The sequence below is a fragment of the Mirounga leonina genome, unplaced genomic scaffold (assembly GCF_011800145.1).
Source record: "Mirounga leonina isolate KUSES-001 unplaced genomic scaffold, KU_Mleo_1.0 Mir_178, whole genome shotgun sequence".
Classification (NCBI taxonomy): domain Eukaryota; kingdom Metazoa; phylum Chordata; class Mammalia; order Carnivora; family Phocidae; genus Mirounga; species Mirounga leonina.
In genome coordinates, this window is record NW_023270464.1 from 8416824 (window position 1) to 8439583 (window position 22760).

The window sequence follows — 22760 nt, forward strand, 5'->3', positions numbered from 1 at the left end:
GAAAATCTACAAAACCCCACTGCAGACACCACCAGGATGAGTAATATGCTACACACACCCAGCACTTCCAGGCCAGAGTGACACCACTGCAGTTACCCAGAACCACACTGGTCATCTGGTTCTCCACCCATTCTCAGATCCCCTACTCCAGCCAAGCTCGCACTTGCCCAATCAGCTCAGAACAGGAGAAGAAAAGATGCGTACCAGCCCTCCTGATCTACCCCCTGAGGGCAGCCCACTTGTCCAACATTTCCTCTTTCCAGAGCTCATATGATGTGGGTGGCCCTGAGTGGGTCAGACACACCCCTGGCCACAAATGGAACAATTCGTTCTTCACCCCCGCCTTTGCCCTCACTCCCCTTCACAGCGCCCCCAGATCTCTGGCATGCGCATGATGGCTTCCCCCGCCAAAAAAGAAACTACTTTTGCCAGGAGTAATAAAAACATTTACTCTGAGCCTTTCTTGCAAGATCTTTCAGGGTGCCCACCAGGCTGACTCCTGCACATTTCCGGCTCCCCCACCTTCTCCAATTTTCCTGTCGCTATCACCATGTCTTCTTCCATTCAAGGCTCTGTCGTCTGACGTTCTCTCTCCCCTGGCTTCAGCCCTACACAGGCGGCTCCCCAGTCCCACACCTGGATGTCAGCTCCCCACATGGAGTGCTGTGAACATTCACTCTTGTCAGCCACTCCCAGCGTGACTCGGGAAGCCATGCCATCATAGGGCGCAAACTGGGACACCCAGCTCAGGCCCCAGAGCCCTCCATCCCACAACCAAAGGGCTGGGTGCTCGCCCCTGAACACCTGGGAGTGCATCACACAGTGTCTTCCTTCCTCTGAGCTTACAAGTTTGCCTGCAAATAACCTACCAGTTCCTCACCAAGAGCAAGCCAGCCATCAAGTGCTTTTTCTTCACTTATTTATAAAGAACACAAATGTAAAAGATCAGTCTCTGCCAGGAAGCTCCTCGTTAGCACACCCTCAGGCACCAGCCCCACGCCCCTCCCCACTCCCACCCACCACCCTCCCCATAGGTCCCCATATTAAGGCTTCCTGTAGAGTGAGCTCCCACTGGGCTTCCCAGAGCTCTTTAAGGCCAGCAGACTTAGATCAACACCACCCTAAGTGACCCTAACTGTGACTCTCAGGGAGCAAGGGTGGGGTTTTGGTTTCTTTCCCTAAAAGCCCGGAGCCACATACAAACGGATCTTCCCCATTCCCAGCAACCAGTTTCACAGTCAAGGGTCACGAGGAGCAAAGCAGAAATGGAGCCAGACACACTTCCCATCACTGGCCCCTCTCCCAGTGTCCCCAAAGCCACCCCCATCCTTGCATCTAGGTAATTAAGACAGCCCATTCCAGAGACTGCGGGTGGAATAAAGCTGCCCCTCAGGATCCAGGGTCTCCATGTGACACCCAGGACAGGACTACTTTATATCCACACCCACTTAACGTTCACCTCGACGGGGAGTGTGTAGCATTCACTGGGGTGGGGGCCGAAGGGGAATAAATCACAATTCATTTACAGGCTCTGCAATGTAAGTATACCTCGTTCCACTGCTTGGACCGTTTGACAAGAGCCCATTCCCTCTTCATGCGCCACCTGAACAACCAAGTTCCTACCACTCCCCCCTTACCTGAGAACCCAGAAATCACAGCCCAGCCCTGCCGTGCCTAGAAATCTGTGCCCACTGCTTTTGTGTATTTTAGAATGTTGAATGTTATGCTGTTATACACTTGGATCATCTGAATGGGTAAAATGACGACTTTCTACATTTTTACTTGTCCGTAGCACGGTCTGGTTTAGAAACAGAACTCAGCTTCGAGCCCCACTTTCCAGAGATGATAAAAATCAGTCTCAGATGGACTCTGAAAAACAAACTGAGGGTTCTAGAGGGGAGGGGGGTGGGAGGATGGGTTAGCCTGGTGGTGGGTTTGAGGAGGGCACATTATGCATGGAGCACTGGGTGTTGTGCACAAACAATGAATCATGGAACACTTCATTTAAAACTAATGATGTAATGTATGGGGATTAACATAAGAATAAAAAAAAAATCAGTCTCAGAAAAGGCATTCTTTGGGTCATGCCACACACTTTTCTTGAACACCCACCTGTGCCAGGTGGTGAATGGTCCTTGTAAACTCACCCATCCCCGAAAGGTGGGTGCAGAGGCTTCTTGCAAGAGGAGCAGAGGAGAGAGGAGAGGGAGTGTGGGGCAGGGGGAGATACTCAGAGGACAGCAGGCTGCTACCTGTGTGATTCGTCTCTCCCTGCTCAGCAGCCTGCTGAAGCCATCCCACTGGGAGAACGGTTCTGTGGTTTCCCATGCCTGGGGACTGCAGGGTAGAACGGTCCAGGTCCACCGGGTAGAACGGGCAAAGCACCAGGGATCTCCAAACACATTCAGTCCATGCCACAGGAGAGGGCGCAGGCCCATGGGACCAATGCCACTGCCCAGGGCCCGGGCTCGCTACATGCCCTCTCCCTTATGCACAAAACCAACCTCGCCCACCACCCCGCTTCCATCCTCCGCAGCACATCCCACCCAACCTTTCCCCCAGGTGGAGCTTCTTAGACGATCTCCAATCTACAAAAGGGGAAAAGAGACCACTCACTCCTCATGGGATAGCTGCAAGGTGTAAATGAGTTAACGTGTAAAACCTGCAGGATAGCGTCTGGCAAAAAAAAGCAAGCATTCAACATGTGTTAGCTCTTTTTTTTTCCTTCAGGATTTTATTTATCTATGTGACGGAGAAAGAGAGAGAAAGGACAAGCAGGCAAAGCAGCAAGTAGAGGGAGAGGGAGAAGCAGACTCCCCGAGGGGCAGGAAGCCCTACGAAGGGCTCCATCCCAGGACCCTGGGATCATGACCTGAGCCAAAGGCAGACGCTCAACCAAGTAACCCACCCAGGCGCCCTCACATGTTAGCTCTTGAGGTTGTTCTGATTAGAGTTTCCATAATGCAGGCACAGCGGGGCCCATTCTACGGGCACTCACCTGAGAAGGGGTCCTGAGAACTGGAAAATGGGGCCTGTGCTGCTCTGCTGGGCAGACCTGTATTCCGTCTGGCTGAAGACCGGCTGTATATGTGCGGCTCGTCATCCTCAGCCCATCAGAATGTAAACAATCTTCATCCCTCTGTTTCTCCCGCTACCCAGACCCCCTCCAGACTTCTCCACCGTATTCACCTCCCGCTGCTGTTGTAACAAGTTACCGCAAACTCAGTGACTGGCACATGAGTATTATCTTTCAGATCCAGAGGTCAGAAACGCAAAATCACTCTCACTGAGCTGACGTCAAGGTGTCCACTGGCTTCGTTCCTTCTGGAGGCTCGAGAAGAGACTCCATTTCCTTGCCTTTTCGGCTTTCAGAGGACGCCAGCATTCCTCAGCTGGTGGTCCTTTCCCACATCATCACTCCACCATCTTGCTTCCACCATCACCTCTCCTCATACTGACTCAGACTTCCTTCTTCCTCTGATAAGGACCCCTGCGATTATGTCAGGCCCGCCCAGATGACCCAGGATAAGGTCCTCATCTCAAGCCCCTTAACTTAATCACAGCTACAAAGCCCCTTTTACCACATTAGGCACATATCCACAGGCTCCAGGGATTAGGACCTGGACATCTTTGGGGGGCCATCTATTAGCCAGACACACTGGCCTAACACATTTGTCATATCCAGCTGTTCTCGTTCTGAATACTGGGGCTGGTCCAAATTGCCTAATCCACCATACTGGAAGTCAGTATGACATTGCATATTCACACTTTTAAAGATAACTCTGGCCAATGTGTGAAGGACAGACTTGGGGTGGGGGAACCAAAGTAGAAGTGGAGAAGCCAGCTAGTGGGCTTACCAGAAATATTCTGGGTAAGAGATACATACAGTAAGCTGAAGAATCAACAGGACTCTGTGACCACCAAGATGCTGAGTTAACTGGTTGGAGGAACTGAATGAGAACAGAGGAAAGGAAACGTGTGTGGAGGGGACGATGAGGAACTTTGGGCTGGGACATCCTGAATTTGAGGTGCATGTGACATGTCCAAGTGCAGACGGGAAGGTGGCAGTGGGCTCTCTGGAGAGGAGGGAGGTAACGATGTCAAGCATGAAGAACTCTGGGAGTGCCCCCCTAGTGCAGGGAGAGGGAGCCTGGGCCACGTAATGACTTGCTGTGAAAGGGAGCTCATTCTGCCCCTTCCCCCATCTTTTGGTGTCAGCCCTGCCCTCAGTGTGTCCCCTGCAGAGAGAGATGTCCCTCACAGGGCAATGCGACATGATCACTCCCAGGGAGAGTGGCCTTGCCCCTCACTGCCTCAGCCCCCATCTCACCTCAGTTCTGGGTGATGCTGAGGGTCCTGATACTGGGCTATGGTCTTCACAGGCCCCAGCTATGGACAGTCTGTCTATCCTATAGCCTCATCAGAGGAATATCTTTGCCCACCATTGAGGCACTCTGATTCTCTTTCCTAGCTCCCTTTAACATGTCTCACTCACATCTACACGGAAACTTCCAGAGGTCTTTATTCCACACACAAGCCATGGGAAATCCCAAGCCTAATCCTCTAGAGCAGAGGTCAGAAAACTATGGCCCTTGGGCCAAATCTGGTCTGCTTTGTTTCTGTGATCAAATTTTTGTTAGAACACGGCTATGCCCATTCATTTATGAATTGTCTAGGGCTGCTCTGGTGGGAGAATGGCAGAGCTGAGTACCTGCAACATAGACTATCTGGCCCACAAATCCCTGGTGTAGACATTTCCTTCTCCCTTCTTCATAAGTGCTACCTAATGGGACCTGCACCAGGCTGGAGGACGTGGGAGGTAATGGGACCGCAAGCCTGAGTGCTCATGTTTTTACTCACCCATCTGGCTTCTACCATGTGGAGTGGGCTGTTTTCACGTTAGGCCCCTTCTCAGCGACTCAAGAAGCTTCTCCTTGGGGACTCCCGACTCCTGCAAGCTCTTCCTTCCAGCCGCAGCAGGCTTTCTGCTTCTCCTTCTGTCCTGCTTCCTGTTGGGTGGGAACTTCCCTTCCATCATCCCCTCTGTCCTACCAACATGGAGCATGAGGGTCAAAGAATTTCCAGGCCTTTAAGCTTTGTTCTCAGTGTATAAAGGAAGGCTCCTAGAATTTAGAGATTCCTTTTCACTTGCAACAAAGCGTGGTTTTCATGACTATAGTCTCTCTAGAGACTCAGCAAAGTGTTGGGACTCAAAGCTCAGTAATGAGTGTTTTGTTCTAGGGAGAGTACCTGCTATTCCCCCAAAGCAATAAATGTTCTTGAATGAATGGGTGGGAGAGCTGCAGGATAACATGATTTACGGGAAGTTAAAAAATGGGCCAATTTAAATTCTCAAAAACATTATTCTTGCAATAACTCGAGTGAGGTCCAGAAAGTTTATACCAAGTGGTAGGAAGAGGGGTATGGAACAGGACTTGGAAAATGGGGGCAGGACTCAAGGAGAACCAGCAGGACTTCAGCTCTGTTATCCAGTCTCAGACTATGTGACCTGCCCTCTGGCGTTCTCCTGCCAATGCACTTAGTTTGGGTGGGAGAGGAGAAAGAGAAGACCATTTATAGTAATGGAAAAAAGGTTAAGATCAGTTACTGGCAGAGGAACCAGAGGGAAGGGTCTCCAATCCAGGGATCCAGGAGAAAAGGCCTGAGAGAGAGAGAAGCTCATCTGCATGATGAGCCCCCAGACCACAGGTCCCAAGAGGACAAGCAAGAAATGGGACTTTACTAAAGCAGGTAACTCAAGGCCATCTGCAGAACTACAGATGGAACGTCAGGCCCCCAGGCCCCCATGCCCTCACCCCAGCACTTCCAGCACTGGTGTGTGTTTGCAGGCAGAAACTAAAATAATGCTGTATGCACCAAAGAAGTGAGCTTTCTGCCTTGTCCATCTCCAAAGAGAGAAGTCATGCCCCAGAGCCGAAGCTCTTCAGAGTAGCCCAAGATAAGGAGGAGAGGCCGCTAGCCTCTTCACAGCCCAAGGGCTCAAAGGAATAGCCTCCAGGTGATATATATGCCTTGTCCACGTCCAGAGAGAGCGATGTCAGGCCTTCATTTGACGGGAGGACAGGAAAAGAGATGAAAACATGCCAAGCACCTCTTTTAACCAACTTTCACATTCCTTACATTATAAACAGCAAAGGACAACCAAGAACCACCACACCAATAAGAAAACTCACACGCAAAAATAGGCAGATTTAGAAAAATAAACAGACTGACCCTAGAGCCAAGAGAACTCAAGGATAAGAAGAAAACTGATTTTACTTAATTCCAACGAGTACCCTGAAATAGAAATGAAAAACCAGAAAGGAAGACCAATGCTAAGAAAAATCAGCGGAAAAGATGAAAGAGATCATCACAATTTTCATTATGATTGCTGGGTAAGTACAGAGTTAATCTCACCCGGTCTGTTGCAACCTCCACTAGTCTCCAGAGAGACTTGGAACCACAGGCGCAGATAGTTAGCCAAACCAGAATGAAATGCACCAACTAGCAATTAATGTCAACCTCTGCTAGGGTCCCAGGCTGACCCGGGCAACCCGCACCAACTCAACAGACTGTCTATACAAAATGTTCAGACTGATGATTTGCACTTGGCTTCTCTAGAGTTTTCTCTTTTGAACCTGGCTGTGTAGCCTGGCTTTGGCTACGTGACCGGGAAGGGTAGAAAAGATGCACTTTCGGGTAAGACTGTTGCTCTCAGATATCATGACAGTTCACAAAAGCACATCCTGTGCTACAGAGTAAGGACCCCGGGAGCTGCCCCCGGGGTGGCCCAGAGCTCCCTGATATTTGCTCATGCTTCTTTCTCCTGCTGCACTGAACTCTCCCTTCATTAAAGCCTTCCCAGGTACACCCTGCAGTCTCGAGAATCCTTTCAATTGTCCAGCCCTGTGTCAATGGCTGCAATTACTTCTTAAAATTTCCACAGATGATCCAGAAGCTGAAGCTGAAGAAATCTCTCAGATGACAAAGCGAAGGGCAAAGACATCTAAAACAAAGGGAGGACAAGCTGAGGAGCCTAGAAGATCAACACAGGTCAAACATCCAGTGAACAGGAGTTCCATGAAAGAACCCAAAAAAACTGAGATGCAGAAATAATCAAAGAACCAGATTTCCAGCGTTAAAGAAGGGACACACTGAATGGCTGAGACCCTTCACTAAATACTGCAGAGTTATCAGAACACCCAAGAACAAAGAGTAGACCCTAGAAGCTCCCAGAAGGGAAAAACTGGGTATACTGCCAACAAAAGAAAATAAGCCAGATAGGCATTGGACCTCTGTCCGTTGACATGAGACAGGAAGACAACTGTGTGCCTGCCACCAAAGAAATAACAGAAAGGTTGAAAATATTTAACTTTGAGGAATGGGGAAGGCAGGAGCTGAGGGATGGATTTTTTGCATTTCAGTCTGTACCCTTCCATGCTATTTGAATGGTAATTTCCACAAAATCAGATAGCTAATACTTTTGTCATCACCATCAGAATTGCCATCACCATCCTAAAACATAGAGGAATGTGTGCTTTCAAGAGAACAGGCGCCTCCAGGGCTGTTTTCTCCACACTGAAACACTCTTTCTCTTTCTCCTAAACTCTGATTCCATTCCCCTCACCTGAGAGGTGCCCCGGGGATTACGCTTAACTGCCGCTGGTAGAACTCTTGAAGTCCCTGGGCAGTGCCTTGCTCAAGGGGGTTCCCGGCTCTTTGTTTTCTTTTGTTTGTTGTTATTGCTGCTGTTGTTGATTATATAGCAACAAAAAATAAAAAGTATCATGGACTATGTATTTTTTCAAAGAGAAAGTCCATCTTGGAAGAAGCTATTTACCACCAGTTACGACATACCTAAGCCTCCATTAATCCACTTCTTAGGTGTTATTTCCCGTCAAGAAAAAAAAGAGTGCACACTCAGCCTCACCCCTTTCTTTTGGCACCAAAAGGCAATGGAGGGCATGGAGAGAAGACATGGGGGACACCGATGCTGAAGCTGATAAATTGGCAGGTGAAAAGCAGATGCTGTGTTCCTTTGTCTTTCTCTGAGTCTGGGTCAAAAATCAGCGTCCAAACAGGTAGTGAGTGTCCCTTTGTGAACAGCTGACAAGAACTCTGTGGGAAATAACTGGAAAAAAAAGTATGTTTTTTTCTTAAATCAGGTGATTCTGATGAGTATGTGCTCTTTGTGACTAAGTAGCTTATTAACATGTTAAGTAGATGTCATTACCACAGTACTTTCAAATTTTGCTGAGGGTTCCAAATCTCCATTTTAAAATCACCATCCAAGTTCACCATCAAAGCCATTATCTATAATTTCTCATCATGGATGAGAAGCCAACACTTCACTTATAATTAGATAACTTCAGTATTTTTCAAATAAAAATTTACTTTTTCATGAGTTTCAAATTTTCTATATTTTCTCTATAAAAGAATGTGCTTAAATTTTAAGGACTTATTTTAGAACAATTAAATTGCATGCTTAGGTGGTAGATAATTGAGTCATAGTCTCTAGTAGCTGACACAAAAGAAGTCATTTGTCTACATTTGCCATGCCCTGAATACCTGACTGAACATCCCCCCCGCCTCCAAAAATGCCAGTATCCTCAATTCCTATAGGCTCCTTAAGTCACCGTTCACTTCACTACACTGTACCCGTTAAGGAAAATACAATGTTTTTGTCAACAGTTAGATGTCGAGGAGATAAAAGCAGGCCATGATTACAAATTGAAACCATAATTCCAAAACATGATATCAATGTCAGGTCAGTTCAAGTGCCTAAATGCAGAAACAGAATTCGGGTTGCGTGAACCTAGCCTGAACCTAGACATGGTGGCGACGGTGGGCCTGGAAATCAGGCCTTCACTAGAAATCACACCTGGTGTCTCAAAGAAAGGGCCCAGGGCTACCCCAGATGGTCACATGGGCAGACACTCCTATAGAGCCTCCAGAAAAGCTAATAGGAGTCATTACGTATACTGCCCCAGTGAGAAAGGCAAAGTGGTTTCTCCAAGGACGGAGGGGGTCCTCCCTTCATCAGGCAATGTTCTCAGTGCTTGTGGAGAACCAAGGAGGGTGGGTGCTGGGGGCCAAGAGGAAGCCCTACCCGAGCTTTTGCTGTGTCTATCAACATCTCTCCTTCTGTTGCTGTCACCCTGACACCAGCTCTGTGAGGATCAAGCACCTCACACATGGTTAGAATTCATCAACAAATACAGCAACAATATCAACTAGTCTGAGAAGCCATCATGGGCTTTATTACATTTTCTTTACTCTTCAATAAAACCACAGGATATGGTACTTTTTGACCTTTTCAAGATTCAAATTCAAAATTCCCCAGTAAAAGACTGAACTATGAAGCAAAAAAATATTCTCCCTCATGCATTCGAAGTATATATACTATATAATGTTCAAAATCTATTTCCTTTTGAACTAGCCTTTCAAATTGAGCCAGGGACAGAGAAAGGTTCCAGAGATTTCTTCCTGAGGGGCTGCTGGGCAGGGGGTAGGAGCTGGTGGAACTGAGGGGTAGGAAGGGGTGAAGAAACCATTCGGCTTGAATGAAAAGGATAGTAATCATATCAATCATTTAATTTGGTATGCTATTAGAAAATTCAGATTGGGGGCGCCTGGGTGCATAGTTGATTAAGCATCTGACTCTTGGCTTTGGGTCAGGTTGTGGGGTCAGGTCATGACCTCAGGGTCATGGGATCGAGCCCCGCATTGGGCTCCATGCTCAGCACAGAGTCTGCTTGAGTTTCTCCCTCCCTCTCCCTCTGGCCCTCCCCTGCCTCTCTCTCTCTCTCTCTCTCTCTCAAATAAATAAAATTTTTTTTTTTTAAATTCAGACTGATGGGGCACCTAGCTGGCTCAGTCAGTAGAGCATAAAACTCTTGATCTCAGGGTTGTGAGTTCGAGCCCCACATTAGGTATAGATAATACTTAAAAAAAATTAAATCTTTAAAAAAAAAGAAAGAAAATTCAGAGTGAAATAGATTGTCCAAGATGAAAATATAACCACCAGAAGAAGGGAGAAGCAGAGGAGAGGAAGGTTGGAGAATGGAATAAAAATCAACTTGAGAACAGATATTTATACAGCCACGTACACAGCATTATTCACAGGAGCCAAGAAGTGGAAGCAACCGAAGTGTCCACTGAAGGGTGAATGGATAAGCAGAATATGGTACATATATACAACAGAATATTATTCAGCCTTAAAAAGAATGGAAATTCTGTCACATGCCACGACATATATGAACCTTGTGGACATTATGCTGAGTAGAATAAGCCAGTCAGAAAAAAGACAAATATTACATGATTCCACAACATGAGGCAAAATGTTTCCTACTGAGTGCAGCTGAGGTAAAGGTTGCGGGGTGGCAGTTATGATGGCCAGGGGCTTAGCTAATGTCCAAGCTGGAAGGAAAGTCAGGATCTCTGGTCCACAAGAGGTAGGGAAAGCCGGAACTGAAATCAAAGTATAAAGCTACCACCCTCAAAGAATGAACATTCAATAAATTTCTGACATGCACATGATGTAGGAACTCTCAAACAAGTAAATTAACAGAAAATTTGGTTCTGGAAACTTTGGTTTTTGGAAAAAAAAAAAAAAAGTTTTGCAAAGCCTCTCCAAAGGAACAAAAGCTCATCTGACTACATGAGGATTCCACAGCAGAAGAGCACTGAAGATGAGCTCAACCCCTCTCCCCCTAAAAAACACTATCACAAAATATATAAGGAAACCAGATCACCCACCCATGAGCAGACAACACACAGGAGTAGTCTACAGAACTTCTAGTAAGGGAAACACCAAATGCCAAGGTATATAAAACCATTTTTGCTTAAATTTACTAAAGACATAAAAGAGAATCAAGACCTTAAGAAAAAGACCAAGTACTATGACAGAAGAAGAAAAGGCAGATTTAGGAAACACCAAAATAGAACCTTTAGAAATACAGTCATTGAGATCAGAATCTCAAAGGACATGTTCAATAGCTGATAAGAAACAGCTAAAAACAGAGCCTGTGAAATGGAAGAAACATAAGGAAGTTATTCAGACTGTGGCACATAAAGACAGAGTTAGACAATCTAAACAAAAGGAAAAGGGACAGGCAAGATAGAAGGAAGTCCAAGATACATATAGAAAGAAATGATCAATCTTCTGACTCAAATAGCTTAACTCCAGAAAGGATTCATGACATAAATCCACATTTGTTGGAAGTGCAGACCATCAAGTCAAAAAGATAACCTTTAAAGCAACCCAGGAAAAGGCAGATTTCTCACAAGCAGACTCAGCAAAATTTCTACAAAACCAGAGGCCAGAAGACATCCTCAAAATACTGAGGAAAAATAACCATCAACTTAGAATTCTACACCCAGATCAACAATCCTTCCAAAAGATAGAGTGAAACAGAGAATTTTTTCAGACAAATAGGCATTCACAAACCTTCACTGAAAGAATTACTAAAGACACCTTTGACTAAAGAAGAAATTTAAACCCCAAGGAAGTAACAGGATATAAGAAGCAATGACAAGCAAAGAAACTGATAAATATATGACTCAATCAAGAAAAGGTGTTGACTCAGGGCACCTGGGTGGCTCAGTCGTTAAGTGTCTTCCTTCAGCTCAGGTCATGATCCCAGGATCCGGGGATCGAGCCCCACATCGGGCTCCCTGCTCAGCAGGAAGCCTGCTTCTCCTTCTCCCACTCCTCCTGCTTGTATTTCCTCTCTCACTGTGTCTCTCTGTCAAATAAATAAATAAAATCTTTAAAAAAAAAAAAAGAAAAAGAAAAGGTGTTGACTAGGGATGCCTGGGTGGCTCAGTCGTTAAGCATCTGCCTTTGGCTCAGGTCATGATCCCAGGGTCCTGGGATCGAGCCCTGCATCGGGCTCCCTGCTCTGCGGGAGGCCTGCTTCTCTGTCTCCCACTCCCCCTGCTTCTGTTCCCTCTCTCACAGTGTCTCTCTCTGTCAAATAAATAAATAAAATCTTTAAAATAAAAAAAAGGTGTTGACTATAAAAATTACAAGGATAATGAAAGTCTCTAAGGTTGTTGCAATTTTTTTTAAAAAGGCAGGTGTGATGACACTAATATCAAAGTGGGATCCAATACCAATAGCTCAGAACAGAACAAAGATGTACACTATGTTATGAAAAAAGATATCATCAATAAATAAGGTGTAGTCATAAACACTTACACAAAAACGACATCAAGGTAAAAAACATAAAGCAAAGTCATAGAAATACAAGAATGTAAAACATAAAACAGAGGGGATGACTTTAACATACCTGTGAAACAATGCAACATATCACAAAGACAACAACAACAAAAAGATTTAACTCTGAAAAAATTAACAGTGTACTGATGATTTTTTAAAACTGCTAAAATACAAAAAGAAACTTTGCAAGCCGCATTGACTATCATTAGGTAAAACAAGAAATCGGTAACAATGACATCCAACTTCCACCTCTCAAAAAAGACTATCTGCAAGGCACCTAGGTGGATCAGTTGGATAAGTGTCTGCCTTTGGCTCAGGTCATGATCCTGGAGTCCCAGGATCAAGTCCTGCATTGGGCTCCTCATTCAGCGGGGAATCTGCTTCTCCCTCTGACCCTCCCCCTCTTGTGTTCTCTCTCTCTCACTCTCTCTCAAATAAATAAATAAAATCTTTTAGAAAAAAGACTATCTGCTAATTAAGAAAAATAATTTTACAGAAGCCCAGGATCAAAGAAAAATCAAAATTAAACTTATAAACATCTAAAGATTAGTGTAAATGGGAGAACTCTCTATTGAAATCAATGTGTTACAAATATACGTAAACTCAATAAAATTTTAACTGTAATTGCTTTTATTATAAAAAAATGAATATGTCAAATATGCAACTGACATATCAGTTACATATCACAAATCTACCAAACTAAGAAAATAAAACAGAGGAGGAATGTATAAGGATAAAAAGTGGAAATTGATGAACTAGAAATGATTATAATAGACAGCCAGTGACAATTCTTAGTAGAAAAAAAAAAAAAAACAAAAGCCAAAATTCACTGAAGAAGACAACTTGAATAGACTAATATGTAAAACAATTAAGTTATTGAGAATCTATCACTTAAAAAAAAATCTATCATTTAAAATAGGTACTTTATAGACTGTACAGATGAGCTAATTTACAAAGATCTTTCCCATTCTAATCTACAGAAAAATATGGAAAGCTCACCATAGCCAGCACAACTCAGCAAAACTAAAAATAGTGTATGTTAGCGTACATGCATGAACAAACTCCAGACCAACTTTATATATGATTATAAAAGCAAAAATCTTAATATATTAGCACATGGATTCCAACACTATAGTAAGTGAATAAGTGATAAGGTTTATTCCAGAAATCCAAGGATAATTCAATGTTAGGAAATCTATCAACATACTTCAGTATATCAATTACTGAAAGAGAAAAACCAAGGGACTATATAAATATACGACTGAGGGGCGCGTGGGTGGCTCAGTCGTTAAGCGTCTGCCTTTGGCTCAGGTCATGATCCCAGGGTCCTGGGATCAAGCCCCGCATCGGGCTCCCTGCTCAGCGGGAAGCCTGCTTCTCCCTCTCCCACTCCCCCTGCTTGTGTTCCTGCTGTCGCTATCTCTCTCTCTGTCAAATAAATAAATAAAATCTTTTAAAAAAATAAATATACGACTGAAAACATCTGAAAAATTTAGCAGTCATCCTTTAAAAGAATTCTAAACAGAAGTTAACTACCTAAGTATGACTTTTAAATTCCTACCTTGAATACTAGATTGGAGAGTAGGCAGGGAGGAATATTTATAAGGAACATTTTGGGCACAATTGGCAAAAGTTGAATTTGGACCATAGGTAACAGTGTTGTGCCAATATTAATTTCCCAACTTTATGGGGCGCCTGGGTGGCTCAGTCGTTAAGCATCTGCCTTCGGCTCGGGTCATGATCCCAGGGTCCTGGGATCGAGCCCCGCATCGGGCTCCCTGCTCCGCGGGGAGCCTGCTTCCCCCACTTCCACTCCCCCTGCTTGTGTTCCCTCTCTCGCTGTGTCTCTCTCTGTCAAATAAATAAATAAAATCTTTAAAAAAAAAAATTAATTTCCCAACTTTTATTATTGCCCTGTGTTTATGTCATGCCCTTACAAGGAAATATACACTGAAGTATTCAGGGGCAAAGGGGCATGAGGTCTGCAATTTACTTGCAAGTGATTCAGAAATAGGATGTAGATGGATGCATTACTGATGGATCAGTTGGTCAATCAGAAGTTTGGGGGTCTGGAAATGAAAAAGCAAGTAAGGCAAAAAAAATGTTAATAATTGGTGAATTATTAACATACCCTAGGTTAAGGGTATGGGATTCTTTGGACTTTTCTTGTAACTTCTCCACATGCTTGATAGTGTAGCAAAATTTAAGTAATCAAAATTACCTATCTACTAAGAAATAAAAGCAAACCTCGGACAAGACACGAATGCTTCCTTTCATACTCTCCTTTGACATTACTAAGGTTTCAATCAGTGCAATAAGTAAAAGAAATAAACAGTAGAACACAAATACTGAGACATGAAGAATACTGAATATGAAGAAACAAAATTATTTATAGGTGATATGAATATAGATATGGAAAGCCCAAAGTTACCTAAAAATAAAGTAGGAAAATTTCTAAATAAGAGAATAAACAGTTTCTCTTTAGAGGAGTAGCAAGCACTGTTAAAATGTTAATCAGGAGAAGCAAAATATGAAGACAGCCTTATACTGTATCATGAACAAGCAGCAATATATGAATTCCACCTTGTCTGTCTACCTGCTTTCCCTTTATTTGAAGTCACCTGGTATATCTTTTCCAGTCTTTTTTTATTTTTAGCCTTTCCAGCATTTTTTTATTTTTAGGTCTATCTCTGGATCTTGCTTTGTTAGTCAACCTGAAAAAGTTTTTTAACTAGGTTAATTAAGCCCATTTACATATATTAATACAGTCTATATATTTGGCATCAGCTTTGGCAGATTTTTTAACCTTACATTTAAAACACCTACACGAATACACGAAGTCTTTTGGTATGTGGGCTGCAGTCTCTGCTTGCTTGTTCTCTCTCTCTGCATTTCTTTAGGTATGCAAGAAGGATCTGGGTTCTAGTTACTACTTTTCTATTAGTACCTTGTATAACCCCCTTGGTAACATCTTCTTTTGGATAGTATCATCTCACAATTATGAGCAATAATGCAAATAGCTAGTAAATGCTTCTTCCTCTCTCCCTTGCTCTTCTCAAACCATCAATTTGAGTCCCTAGTATTCATTTGATGCTAATATTTATAGTCTTAAAAAACCTAAATAAACTTAACCCTCTCCTCCTTGCTTTGTCAGCTTCAAGAGACATTTTTTTACATCTAGCTAATTTAACCAATGTGACAAGGAGCTTATTCTGCTTCCCCCTTACTCTTCCCTCATCTCCTGCCATTTATTTTTTTAGCTGTATAATTCTATATAATCAGAGCACATAACGCTTACATATTAATTTGCCCCCCTACTGTCATGTTTTAGTTTTATAGTTAAAAACAGTCAATGTTCACCCCTAGAATTTATGAAAATCGTTGCCAATCATCTTATAGTTTTCTGAAGTTTATTCTCTAGTAGACTCCTCATAGGTACATATTCCCAGAGTTCTTGCAAATTCAAAACTATGCGTCTGTGGTCTTTGTACTTAAAGGACAATTATCTAAATATAGGATGTCTGACTCACACAGTGAGCATATTAAAAACATTGAGGTTCCAGTTCCAGGTAGAGTAAGCAAGCATACATTACCCTGTGTCTCCCACCGACTGCAGCTATAAGACCCAATAGAATGCATAGAATAAACAGCTTGAAAACTCTGAAAAGTGAAATAGCAGTTAGACCGAGGAAGAACAATATAATTCAAAGTACCACCAAATAGGCAGTAGTTTATCATTTTTCCCTCTACAGTGTCCCCCAGCCAAAACTCACATAGCCTGAAACCCAAAATGGAGCTTTCATGCAGACAGAAAAAGCCCAGAAGCCCTCTAGTTCTGGCTCAAGGATTTGGAACTAGGTTTCCCGGTGCCAAAAGACAGTAAGGCAATCCCCATTGTTTTCTCGTTTGGATTTCTTTCTCTTCTTTCTCTCACACCCCAGCCCCCCCAAGCAATAGCACAGCAGGGACAGGAGCAGGCAAGGCATAGAAGAGTCTTCCTCTCTGATGGCAGGAACTCGGTCCCAAGATAGGGCAAAGCCTTGTTGCTGACTTCCTATCTGTCCTCCTCCTGCATGGCCTCTACCCAAATGTAGACACAGGAAGGAGGCAGCAAAGCAAAGTAAAGCTCTAGCCCTCTTGGAGGACTGGATAAGGGAAGCCCCAGGGAAACAGAAAACGTCCAGTCACAGGGAGGGAGGAGCGAGGGAAAGAGATGCCCAGCACGTATTTATGAACTCATGGCTCATCCCCAAGGTGTGCAGGTGTATGTACTACCTACCCTAAACAGAAAACACAAACTTTGGGAACAGACCTACAGGATAGATCACTGTCCTAGAGCCAGATTGGCCACTGAGTGGCCCGCGTGCAGAACAGATGTGAACAGGACAGCAGAGACTTTGAAAACTGAACTGACATCAGAATCACCACCCACAGTAGGCTGGTCACAAGCTGTGATCTACACTCAAGAGGATGGCTTGCCTACTAAAACAAAAACATCAACATTCTCCCTGAGATTCAAACAATACCCAGAGACTCACAACATAGTATTCAATATGTCTAGGACACAATCCCAAATTACTCAGCATGCCAAGATTCAGGAAAATGTCAACTTCCATGGGAAAACAATGACAGATTTTGGAATTCTCAAACAAAAAGACTTTAAAGCAACAATGATAAAAATGCTCCAAGAAGTAAGGGTCACTATTTTGGAAATGAATGAAAAACTATAACCAAAAAGTAAGGAGGATAAATAGGAGATATGAAGAAGAACCAAATGGGATTCTTTTTAAATGAGAAGATAATAAATATAATAAAAAACTCACTGGACAAGTTTAATGGCAGAATGAAGATGACAAGAGTCAGTCACCTTCTCTGGCAACAATTTAAATCACCATGGATTTCCACCAGAAAACATGGAGGATGGCTGGAATTGGAATATTTTTCAAGGCTGAAAGGAAAGAACTGCCAACCCAGAATTATATATCTAATGAAAATGCCCTTCAGGAACAGATGTGAAATAAAGGCATCCTAAGGTAAAGAACAACTAGACACAGACTTTTTAAAGTTCATATGGAAGAAGGGCCAAGGCACTTCTGAAACAGCAAAGAGTGTGGAGGGGCATGCCTTACCAGATAGCGAAACTCACCATGAAGTTACTATCACCAAAATAATGTGGTATTGGCTCCGTGATAGACAATTAAGAGAGTAAAACTGAAGAGAGCCCCAAAACTGAACCACACAAGAAATCTGTCTGAAAGCCAATCAAGTTAGCCCCTTTTCCATACCAAATGTAAAATCAATTCTGGATAAGATAAAATTTGAATGGAAAAAATAAAATGAAAACATTAGAAGGAAGTTTAAAAAAATATTTGTGTGACCTCTGTAATGATAACCCTCTTAAACTCAGAGAAAAGGACGCAGAAACTGTAAAAGAGAAAAAGAACAGATTTGACTACATAAAAAGTCCTTAAATCTTTTATACGGCAAAGACACCAAAATTTAAGCCATATGAGAAGCAAGGATATTGCAAGAAAATACTTGCAACATATAATAAAGTAACCATGGAAATGCAGATCAAAGGAAAACAAGGAAATATCTTTTTTTTCCTCCCATCCAGTGAATAAAAATGTTAAGGACTGCTAACATCCTGTGCTGGTAAGAAGGTGGCAAAAGGGCACGCTTATGAAATGCTTCTGTGGGTAGGAATGATCTTCTGAGGAAATCAATCTAGCAATACCCAACAAAATTCTAAATTTGAATACCCTTTGACCAGCAATTCCACCTTGGGGAATCTATGCTCAAAAAAACCAAAAAACCAAGTACTAGCATCTAAGGTTAGAAAAGCAGCAATGTTTGTAGAGACAAAGAACTGATAAAACTAGAATATTCCCAACAGGAGAATAACTGAATAAATTATAATACTTCATACTATGGACTCTAACACAGTCATTACAAATAATGGGGGTGATAATAATAATGGGTTATGGCTGGGAATATTTATTATATACTAAACTTACAAAGTCACAGAGTATGGTATGTGGTATAATCTTTTTGTAAATTTTTTTAAAAGAAAAGAAACATATTCCACACATACACATAAATTCTAATGCTTTTGTGATTGTACAGGAAAGCATGGAAGGATCCCATTACCCAACACTGGTACAGTGGGTCGGGAATTGGGATAGACGGAGGCATTGTTATTATGTTTTCTTTGTTACACTTCTATGTTTCAGTTATTGCAACAAGTATATATTGTTTTTGAAGAATGAAAAAATCCAACAGTGTTGCTTTTACAGAAAAAAAAAATACATATACACACATACATACCCAGTCATGCAGTAGGCTCCCAATGACTGTGTCTTTATCAATGTACGTCACTGGTCAGGTGGATAATTCACAATGTGAATTTGTCTCTGATGTCCTGGGCCTTACAAAATTTTCAAAGAAACATAACGAAGCTGCTCTGCTAAAGGACAACTATTCAAGACCTAGCTCCATGAGGCTCTTAAACTGTTCATACAGATCATCATCTCTCAAAATGGGCCAGGCATTCATCCACGAGGGAGACGACCTACCTCCCAACTCCTAGCTGGGTGGCAAGGACCCGGGGCAGCAACACCATTTGAAGGTGGTCCCCAGATGGCTGAAATAGCAACTGCTCCCTCTGGCCAGACCTGCTGCCCCCCAACCCCCTCGCACCCCCTCTACCCCATCCCTCCACCCCCTGCCTATCTCCAGCTTCGCCAAGGTGCTCCCTGAACCTTACATATCCTTCCCGAATGCAATGCCTCTCCACATTTTTCTCGAATGTTCACCTCTGCATGCATGTTTTGTGTTTTTCCTAAGAAACGGGTATGACCTCCTTGAGGAGCTTTACCTTTGACTCTTTACCATGGTGCTTCATTCTATCCTCTCTGCCTCTGCCTAAGGGGGACAATTTAAGTCTAAGGGCTAGAAGTATGGCCTCTAACATCAGAGCAACCAAGTTCAACCCTGATGGTGGCCACTTAGCTGGGTAACCTTGAGCAGGTGTGATGGTTAATTTTATGTGTCCACTTGACTGGGCTAGAGGATGCCCAGATAGCTGGTAAAACATAGTTTCTGGGTGTGTCTGGGAGGGTGTCTCTGGAGGAGATTAGCATTTGAATCAGTAAACTGAGTAAAGAAGATTGCCCTCACCAAGGAGGGCAGGCATCATCCAATCCTTTGAGGACCTGACTGAACAAAAAGGCAGAGGAAAGGTGAATTCGCACCTTCAGGTCTGGGTGAGCTGGAACATCCATCCTCTCCTGCCTTTAGATACCAGCACTCCTGGTTCTCAGACTTTCATTCTGCCACAGGAATTACACCATTTGCCCCCTGGTTCTTGGCCCTTTGCATTCAGACTGAATTACACCATCAGCTTCCCTGGTTTCTCCAGCTTGGAGATGGCAAGATCATGGGATGTCTTGGCTTCCATGTCAGCCAGTTCCTCAAGTGAATGGATGGATGGATGGATGGATGAGCAAGCTACTGGTTCTTTCTCTGCAGAACACTGACTAATACAGCAAGTTATTGACTCCCCCTCCATCTCAGTGTCCCCAGCAGAAGCCGCCAAGACTTCTTAGGGCTTAGGCCCAGCCCTGAGGCTGCCTCTGTTTTCAGGATTCTACTGGCCAAGGCAAGTCAGAAGTCTAGTCCAAATTCAAGTGAAGGGATCTGCACAAGAGTGTGAGCACCAAGGGCCACAGATGAAATGTGCTATCACACCACATAAAACACTCAGCTTAACGTCTGGCACATAGTACGTGCTCAAAAAATGTGAGCTCTTTTTCGTATGTATTATTTTCTCTTAAATAGAGGCAAGTTATTTTTACAGTGATTCTTTACCATGTACAAACCACAAGGAAGGCCTAGAAATCTAGAGATTTCTACATAGCCCTCACATTTCATTACAGAAGATGCGGAAGAGCCAGAGTGCGGCCCTAACCCCACAGGGCAAATTTCAGAATAAAGCCAGACACCTTAGTCACCATTCTTAAATGAAAAATATCCTTGCAAGGCAGTCTCCAGGTCTCGGAGGACATAGACATATATAGATATATAGATATATAAATATATAGATATATATATATGGTAAGGGGCCAACGTTGCCACTCACAGCCAAGCTAACATGCAAACCTGTCTCAACATAACTGGAACCAACCACCATTTCTGCAAAGGGCAGAGACAAAATGTGAAAAATGGTATATATTCTGTATTAGAAGAATCTTAAAGGTGTTTGTGGCAGATTAAATTGAAGAAAGAAAACAAGGCAATGAGAGAGCGCAAGTAAGGGGGTAGAGTAGGAAACAGAGGATTGAAGTTACTTCAAAATCTCAAAAATATAAGCAGAGTTTGTTGTGTTCATTGTCGTCCCCAGAGCCTAGAGGAATGCCTACACATAGCAGATATTTGCAGAATTACTCTGAATTGGGGGAAGTTAAAACAAATAGGTTAAATTTGTTGAAAGGAATAACACTGGAAATACAAAGTGAATTGTTTTACAATATACCCCTTCAAACTAAAATGGAGTGAATGTACATTTTTCACACAGTTTTTCTACTGTGCCCAGGTAATGTTTTCCCTTTTAGGTTTATCGTTAAAAGGCAGCTATTTTTCAATGCCCTTTGGGAGTACCAAAAATCAGAGCTATGGCTAAATGGGAGAAAGGGAGGCTCAGGGAGGAGCCAGGAAGTGAAGCTAATTTACCAGTCTGCCACCTGTAGGCTGGTTCCAGCAGACATAAACATCAGTGCCCACAAAACAGAGGACATGAAAATAATGCATATTAAATAATGCTAAAAACTGAGCAACAGATGTGTGAAAACTATATATAGTGATCCATTTGAATCATGGCTCCCCCGTTCCTGCCTCCAACGTCCTCTCTCTGATTTAAACACCCTGAGCTGTGGTCACACATACTGTTGTTCCAAATCAGCTCTCCAAGACTTACCCGTGGTCTGAAATAAGCTTTGAAAATTAATACCCCCATTAGGATGAAGGACCACACCTGTATCGATCAGGGTGTCACAGAGTCAGTTTTACTCAGATCTCATTTCAAAAGCCATGCAATGGGCTTGGAGAACAGAGGCCATTACAAAAGAACAACATGAAAAAGCAAAGCTGGGCAGAATTGCTAAATTTCAACGTTCAAGAACAAACAGCAAACATTCATTACAAAGGCTTAGTTTGGATTTCTGGAGAAGGAATTAAAACATACTGAGTTTACAGTTTAAGCCTACAAGATGTACTTCGGCACCATAAACCAAATGTAGTTACAGATGTCAAGACTTCTCAGAACAAGTGCTTCTCTTTATAAATGTCTGCTCTCCATGTATTTTTTCCGTTTCCATATGTCCACTCTTTATCAATATATAGAAAACACAACTTTCATTAAAAGGCTATAAAAAATCCCGCCCCCCCCAAATTAACTCTTGGGGACAGTCGCTTCCTTATAATAGAGATCTCCTGGTGGCTTTCTCCCATGGAGGCTCGTTAGTCCCTGGCTTCTCTAATTTGGGGGTCAACAGCCTGAAAATCGGGTCACCGTCGAGGTGTGGAGCTCAGAAAAACACGCCCCCGGACGCGGGTTTCGGGTCGCCGGCCCGGTCCCGCCGCCCACAGAGCGTTCCGGACGCACGCGGGAAACGCCACGTCCGCGAGGCCAAGTCTGGAAGTGGCCGCAGGGAGGGCCAGCCGGTTTCCGAAAGCCCCGACTGACCCGCAGCCTGACCGGACGCGTCCCGTGCCTCCAGCCCCTATTCCCGCCGCCGCGCAGGCGAGACGCGCGCGCCGAGAGGCAGCCCCGCACCCGGTTCGGACCCCACCTCCCCGCCTCGGTCAGGGCCTCCCGGCTGCTGGGTCTGCACCGGGTCCGGCCAGGGCGAGTCGCGGGTCCCCAGCGCGCAGAGCCCCTGAGGGCCCAGTGCAGACCCCGCGGCAGGACGCGCGCCCGCTGCCCACCCCTCACCCGGCGGTCCCCGGGGCCGCTGCAGGCTCGGCGGAGGGCGGGCGCCTGGCTTCCGTTTTCTCCAAGAAAAGTAACTCGGGGATCGGCGCTATAGCAAAGGGAAAGCGATGCTCCGAGAGCGGTGAGTAAGGTCCCCGGAGTTATTCAGCCCGGAGTTTTCTGAACTGCACCCCGCGCTGCAGCAGCTCGGCCCCGGGCGCTCGCGCCCCGAACTTGGAGCCCGCGGTGCCGTCCCGGGCGGGCTGCAGCCCTGGGGCCCGGAGCACCTCCCCGCCCGGCCGCAGACACTCACCGAGAAGCCGGCCCAGAAGGGGCAGGAGTGGCGGACGCGGGCCGAGGTGGTGAGCGCCAGCGCGGCGAAGCTGACGGCCACGATGAGGCATCCGAGCGCCATCTGCGTGGCCCCGAGCGCCAGCACGATGCGGGAGCGGCCCGGGCACTCGCGCAGGCGGGACAGGCTGCGGGGCAGCGCGGCGGGGCGCGGCGCGCGGGGACCGCCGGCCCGAGGCATCGCGCCGAGCGCCCGCACGCCTCGCCCCGCTCCCG

The 22760-nt window shown here is 44.6% G+C and overlaps 1 protein-coding gene and 1 long non-coding RNA gene across 12 annotated transcripts in view; one reads left to right on the forward strand and one right to left on the reverse strand.

Annotated features, from left to right (window-relative positions):
- The window catches only part of FAM189A1 (family with sequence similarity 189 member A1), a 480663-nt gene extending 457938 nt beyond the window's left edge, over nucleotides 1-22725 (reverse strand). For 3 of the 11 annotated variants that reach the window (XM_035023978.1, XM_035023981.1, XM_035023974.1), the window contains exons 1-2: nucleotides 22507-22593; nucleotides 2999-8131 (exon numbers count right to left, since the gene is read on the reverse strand). In XM_035023978.1, coding sequence (XP_034879869.1) covers nucleotides 2999-3103 — 105 coding nt within the window. In that variant the 5' untranslated portion in view covers nucleotides 3104-8131; nucleotides 22507-22593. Of the gene's footprint in view, nucleotides 1-2998; nucleotides 8132-22506 lie in introns of those variants that run through there. The other 8 variants (XM_035023980.1, XM_035023976.1, XM_035023977.1 and 5 more) reach the window with 6 other exon arrangements.
- Nucleotides 22076-22760, forward strand: part of LOC118022979 — a 72081-nt gene continuing 71396 nt past the window's right edge. The window contains exon 1 of the long non-coding RNA XR_004682611.1: nucleotides 22076-22335. This is a non-coding gene — a long non-coding RNA (uncharacterized LOC118022979). The remainder of the gene's footprint in view (nucleotides 22336-22760) is intronic.